The 6,404-nt window shown below is 35.1% G+C and overlaps 1 protein-coding gene across 1 annotated transcript; it reads right to left on the bottom strand.

Moving 5' to 3' along the window:
- Positions 1-1,982: 1,982 nt before the first annotated feature.
- On the bottom strand, positions 1,983-5,601 carry LOC140795950 (sulfiredoxin, chloroplastic/mitochondrial). Its single transcript, XM_073148776.1, has 5 exons — positions 5,399-5,601; positions 5,147-5,301; positions 2,442-2,475; positions 2,271-2,364; positions 1,983-2,178 (listed from the first exon to the last, which is right to left on the bottom strand). Exons 1-5 carry the CDS (start codon positions 5,478-5,480, stop codon positions 2,163-2,165), a joined length of 381 nt encoding a protein of 126 aa, XP_073004877.1. The 5' UTR covers positions 5,481-5,601; the 3' UTR covers positions 1,983-2,162.
- Positions 5,602-6,404: the final 803 nt, after the last annotated feature.

Below are 6,404 nucleotides of genomic sequence, written 5' to 3' on the forward strand. Positions count from 1 at the left end.
TTATGACCCGATCTCAGTTATGGGTTTGCGTACGTGTGTAGGAAGGTAGTCTGCGCAGTCGTACAAGAATATTCATTAGATATTCTCTCTTAATCAGAAAATTATGAAACTAGATAGTTTCATTCCGTATCGTCCTGATCTACGTTTTATGTACTTACATCATTCATAGATTTAAACTATATCTAGGGAGAAAATTGGCAAAGTTACGGTGGGGGTGCTGATGACATGTAGTGGTGATGAAGGTGAAGATGGAGTGGACGTGGGTTATAGGTAGTGTTTGCACGAGCACACACGAGCCTAATTAAGCAAGCCTGAGTGAGGCATTGTTGGCTCGGCTCAATAATTCTTTCGAGCCTATTTTGTTAGCTCGGCTCAACTCTTAGAGCTCGAGCCGGGCTCAAGCCGGGCTCTTAACAAGTTGAGCTAGCAAGCTTCACGAGTCCATGGGCTTTTTTGACAACCCTAGTTGCATCTACCAAATGCAATCATGTCTCCCAAGAAAGCGGCATGAATAGTCTTTAGTTTTTATTATTTTCTTTAAAAAACTATTTGGAGAGTTTTCATTATTATGCTTGAATTTAGAGCCTAGAAATAAGTTGCTTGGGCTGGTACATCCCAACCCTAAAATAAGAAAAAAAAATGTAATGCATCGCATGACTTTGGTTGACCTCATGCCATGCAATAGAGGGCACGCCCTGATGGCGCCATGCATCCCCAGTCGCTGGTTGGGCCAACCAGGTCAGACCAATTGAGGTGGGGGGCCCCACTATTGCCGTCGTAGAACACCCCCAATGCCCTCCCCATTCATTACTAATATATTAATAGTTATAATTTTATTAATTATTCATATACATTTATATTCTTGTTCATATATGTATATAATATATTTTAACATTCTGTCATTATTTTGTATAAAATAAAATACTAAGCTTACATACTTAGTTTTACATATAAATAAATGATTAGTTATACAAGAGTAAGAAGATTAACTATGATTAGATCTTGTCTATACTTATATTTTATTTATAACTTTATATATAATTAGCCTTTTATTCTTATTTTATGATTATATACTTAAACTATTTTATATAAAAAGAGCAAACTTTTTTATTTTTAAGTAAAAGAATAATTGGAGATAGTGGTGAGATAATTATGGTTAGTTAAAACTAAAAGAATGATTTTACACTTTACATCATTATTATTTGTTTCTATGTAAATTGTAATAATAAAGTATTCCATGCATAGAGAAAACAATAAAAATTGTTATTATATTTGCGAAAGTTATTAATATTTTTTCTTCTTCTTTTTCTTTTATTATTGTTTCTTATTCTTCTTATTCTTTTTCTTCTTCTTTTTCTATCCCTTTATCATTCTTTCTTTTTTATATACAAGTTTATTTAATTGCTCTTTAATTATTAAAGTAAGAGATTAATCAGAGATAGTGGTGAGATAATTATGATTAGTACTATAATCAAATGATAATAATTATGATTTATAACACCATGCAAATTAAAAATAGTACTACAATCAAATGACAATATGCATTGGCGGTATTTTCACAAATACTACTAAAGCACATGTAGTAGAAGACCTACAGCGGAATTTGTCTAAACTTGTCTAATTGTCGCCAAACAAAATTTGATGCTAATAAAGCTTTTTATTATCACTTTTGTAAATACCACTATGATAACACAATGTCACTATTACTATACCGACGTTTTGTCTAGACCGCCGGTATAACCTGTACCAACAATACAATAAATGACACTAAATTTTAGTGGCAACATTCATCCCACATAGAAAAAACCGTTGAATATATCACATAGGTTGGTGTTGACCTACCTGCCATGGCTCTAGGGAGCCTATCTAAATACCCATATAAATTTATAGGGTTATTTATCTTAATTTTAATGACATTTGCCAATTGTTGGTCTGGCCTCATTTCCTTGTAGTAAGCATACAAACTTTGCTAGAGAAATCCATACCCTTAACCCCACGTGAAATATTTTCACATATATTTGGTTTGTTCTCAACAAGTGTAAAGGGCATAATTTCCTTTACTGAAGCGAAAGGAAGACATAATTTCCTTAGATGGAAACATCACTAGTGTAAAGGGCATCATATGTTTGATTTTTGGGATACTATAATGGATATGTTGTTCCTCAGCGCATATGATGCCTGCAAGAGAAGCAACAATTTGTACATATCAGAATGGATAATAATAAAAACAAGATCAAAAGAGGAAACAACTAATGAAACACAAAGCAGACCTTAGGGTTTCTTTTGTACCACGTCGAATTTTACAACGAATTGTTGGGAGACCTAGGCGTTGGTGAGCCTCAAAGCGGTGGCATCCAGAAAAACCTACAAGGAGAATGACACAAGCTGCTTCAATAATAGTCTGATTACCGATTTTGCAAAGTGTAAAAATTAGCGCTCACCATAATAAATTCCATCAACTTCAAGCACATCAATCTACAGAATTCCAATAAATTAATGTTAGAAAACAATAGAAATATCGAAGATAAGTTAAAATGGTAGCAATTTAGGTAAGCAATTATCAATTTCTAGACACTTTATTTTTTTTTTGGTAGACCTTTATCAAAGTTTCTCGAGTCTCTGGTTACTTATGCAAATGCCCTAATAAATTATTCCAAAAAAAGGGTTTAAATTGTTGCACGGCATATATTTCTACAAAAGACAAAAAAGAAAAGAGTTGTGTTTAGCTATGCAATCGATGCTCATCCTATCCAGAATAGTTTTTATTGTAATATTGAGGTATCTATAACACTTCATAATAATATTTTATTGATTAATTTTGTGGGTGACTAATCATATTTAAAAATATTTATTGAGTAATGATATGATAAGTAGCATCCTTCATGGATTGAATATTATGATGATGATTTCTCTGTATATTACTTTACAATCTTTATCTATCTATTAGCCTTCGTGGATCGAATATTATGAAGATGATTTCTCTATATATTACTTTACAATCTTTACCTATCTATTAACTTTTATAATGATATATTTAATACACTAGATATGTGAATTTTATATATGTTATTTTTAATACTTTTATTGCTTGACTATATGTGGAAAGGTTATCGACCTCGAGCCCTAAAACCCCTTCTCTTCTCTTTTTAACCCCTGTCACTCCTCTCTCCCATAGTTTTTCTCTACTATAATCCTCCTTCCTCCCAAACTCTCTCTCTCCTCTATTTTCACTGCCTCCTTGGTAGGAGTCCATTGACAACCCCTCCATTATAAACCCCGATGAGACCCCTAATCTCCTCTCCCTTCTATTTTGGTTATTTTACGGGTTTGTGTGTTTCCAACCTCTCGCCATCGTTTCATCTTCAATGAATTTGGTTGACCGATGGCTACCGATCAAGTCCTCCCCTTTGTCAATGAGTTTCCCCTCGTCAAGACTTGTTGATTAAGCCTCTTAGCTTTGCCTCTTGTGAATTGTTGAACCTCCTCATCCCTATTGTAGATAGTATCCTATTTCAGGCTAGGTGAGCTCCTTATCTATGGCCTCGTGCCATACAAGTGATACCTCTCTACCAACAACTTTTTATGGACTCGTGTAGTGTTGACCCCATCCCTCACCCCTTCTCGGACTTTGCTAGTAATCACGGTTTACCCCTATCTAGCCGTGTGACCATTGAGTCAAGTGTCATTGTCGTGGGGTCTTCCTGTGCTTAAACATTGAGTGGATCACCTTTTCTTTCCCTTGAGACACAAAACTCAATCACCGGGCTACCGTGGATTGCCGACAATGTACTTCCCTCTCTAAAACCTCCTAACCTTACCTCTTTTCTCGTCCTCCACCAGTAGCCTTGGCGTCGGCACCTTCTTTGCTATTTGTCGGCTATCAATATGGTGGAGATGGTGGGCCACCTCCCCTTTCCCCAATCACGAGACTCCTCTCGTCCTACCGCGTTATGAAGCCCTTTCCATCTCCTCCCCCCTTATATATATCTCTCTTTGTGGCTTTGTGCGAGGCCGAGCGGGTATGGGCTATTGGGCCTATTTCCTGATAAGAGGCTGGGCATGCCAAGCCGAACCCACTCTAGAGCAGGGCCAAACCAAGCCTAACCCAAGCTTATTTTAGCAATCTGATGGCTAAACAATCTTTTTCTATTTTGATTCTATCTAATTTTGTTCAACCTCGTGTTAGTATGAATAATAGGCATTAGTGCAGATCTTTGAGCCAACTTTGCGCACACCCAAATTGGATTGAGGTTAGTGAGGAGCCCATATTCGCTGGGGAAATTAGCAAGCAAGTTGACTATCTTCCCTTACTATTAGTTAATGTTTGCGTATGGTGGTTGATCATATATAATAGAATATCTCATGGGTAACATATATGTCGCACTAGATCATTGTATCGCATGACATTTTCACATTACTTTTGTTAGTTATGATGATTGTGTGTCTTATGAAAGCTTATTTATAGCGATGATATATAGTTTCATAATGATGTTGTTGCTATCATATCAACTGATTTGCTTATTGATATTATGGTTGTATGGTAGTGTGCTACTTGCACACATGCATTACTTTAAGGGTGTAATCTCTACGTCTCGACAGTACGAGACACTTTCCTAACCAAGATAAAGGCGGAAGAATTATATTACAATATTATAGAGTACGATTAATGTTTGAGGTTTCAGTCCATGGATTCTAGATAATTAGGCATGTATTTGCAAAGCTTAGATGAGCGATTATATTGGTGTAAGCTATTTTGGTAAATAAATAAAAACCTAGTCTGGTTTGATCAGAAACTCAGCAAATTGCATAGCGAGAATACAGTTGGCACAAGTGGTACAGGCTCTCAAAGATGCACCTGCACCCTATCATCTAGGCAGTGACAATTTATACAGTTGGCACAAGAGGTTCTGTATGTATACCGTAGTGTATGTCAAGTAACAGTAGAATAGATACTACCGTAATCACATCCATCATCCAGGCAGTGACAATTTATCAAGTTGAAATTAAAGGGTGTAGTTCAGCAAATCAAGAAATAAAAAAAGAAAGAAAATGAAAGAGACTGCCTTAACCACATCCATGTTAATAGAAACAAAAGAACTGAAAAAAAGAGTTAGGGGGGCGGGGGGCTTTCAGTTAGAAAACATACAGGTTCTTGGAGACCAATTTGGCGGATGCTCTCCATGAGCTCCTTCACCTTCTCTGGATCGTTTGCCCGTGTCCTCATAAGTGGCCTCCGTATCTTGTCTAGAGGTATTTCAAGAATCGCAAGCCCACCTGACTTGGGTTTGGAGAAGGGTATCCCTGAAACAAAATTACGAAATAAATTGATACAATCAAATTGCATAGTCGCCCTTACAAATCGACATCCAAACTATAAATAAATTGCCCGGAAGATTACCGTTAGAGCAAGCTGTGATGGGCTTTGGCGAGGTGTAGCACTTGAGGATTTGGGGGAGATGCACAACAGAAAGATTCGACATTCTTTTTCTTCTATCTTTTTTCTACCTTTCCGCCGCTAAAAATTGTATTTCATGGTGCTTGTATTTAAGTAGATTTTGAAATTCGAGTTCCGACTGCACACGGAACATACAAGATCCCAGCGCTTCATACCTCCCGTTTGACTATAATACTTCTAGAAAAACTAAAACTTGTGGCCTTGCTTCGGTGGAGCTTCTGAACATGAGACGTGTTGGTCAGCTAGAAGAGGATTTTCTTTTCCTTTTTCTTTTTAAATATAATTGTCTTTGAAAATTTTAATATAAATATTAAATCATTGGACACTTACTCCGGATATTTGCATCAAAAGCTTCTAAGTCTTAGTCATCTATTTTCTATATTTTATGCATATCTTTTTATTTTTATTTTTTATAACGGAGTGTATATAATTCAAATATAAGATGCGCACAAGAGTTTAATCTTTTTATTATTAAAATAAAAGATCTTTTTGATGAAAATTTCTCCTCCTATAAAAAATATTATGATTAATTTTAAAAGAAGTTATTATGAAATATTCTTCATAAGTAATCATTAAATTTTAGAAATTTATATAATAGTCTTGGATAGTTTCTGCCTTATTTTTAAATAATTTATTTAAGGGTAGATGTTATGATCCAATTACATGACTTAAGTTAATCGAGTTAAGTCAAGTCGAGTCAAATTAATTAGTTAGATTTGCTTATTGTTTTAAATTTAAATCTAAGCATGATTTGCTAGGACTTTACTCTTATAAATAGGAATGATCATGGATTGATTATTATTAGAGAATGAATCTTTAGTTTAGCCAATTTATTCTTATTATTTTTATTTTTATCATAATCGTTAGATTGTCTTTATTTTTCTAGGTATATATCATAACCGTATAATCCTTCTAAACTACCAAACCCTAGGCACTGTCATCCACTATG

The sequence above is a fragment of the Typha latifolia genome, chromosome 10, assembly GCF_019914945.1.
Source record: "Typha latifolia isolate L0001 chromosome 10, TyphaL0001v2, whole genome shotgun sequence".
Lineage (NCBI taxonomy): Eukaryota > Viridiplantae > Streptophyta > Magnoliopsida > Poales > Typhaceae > Typha > Typha latifolia.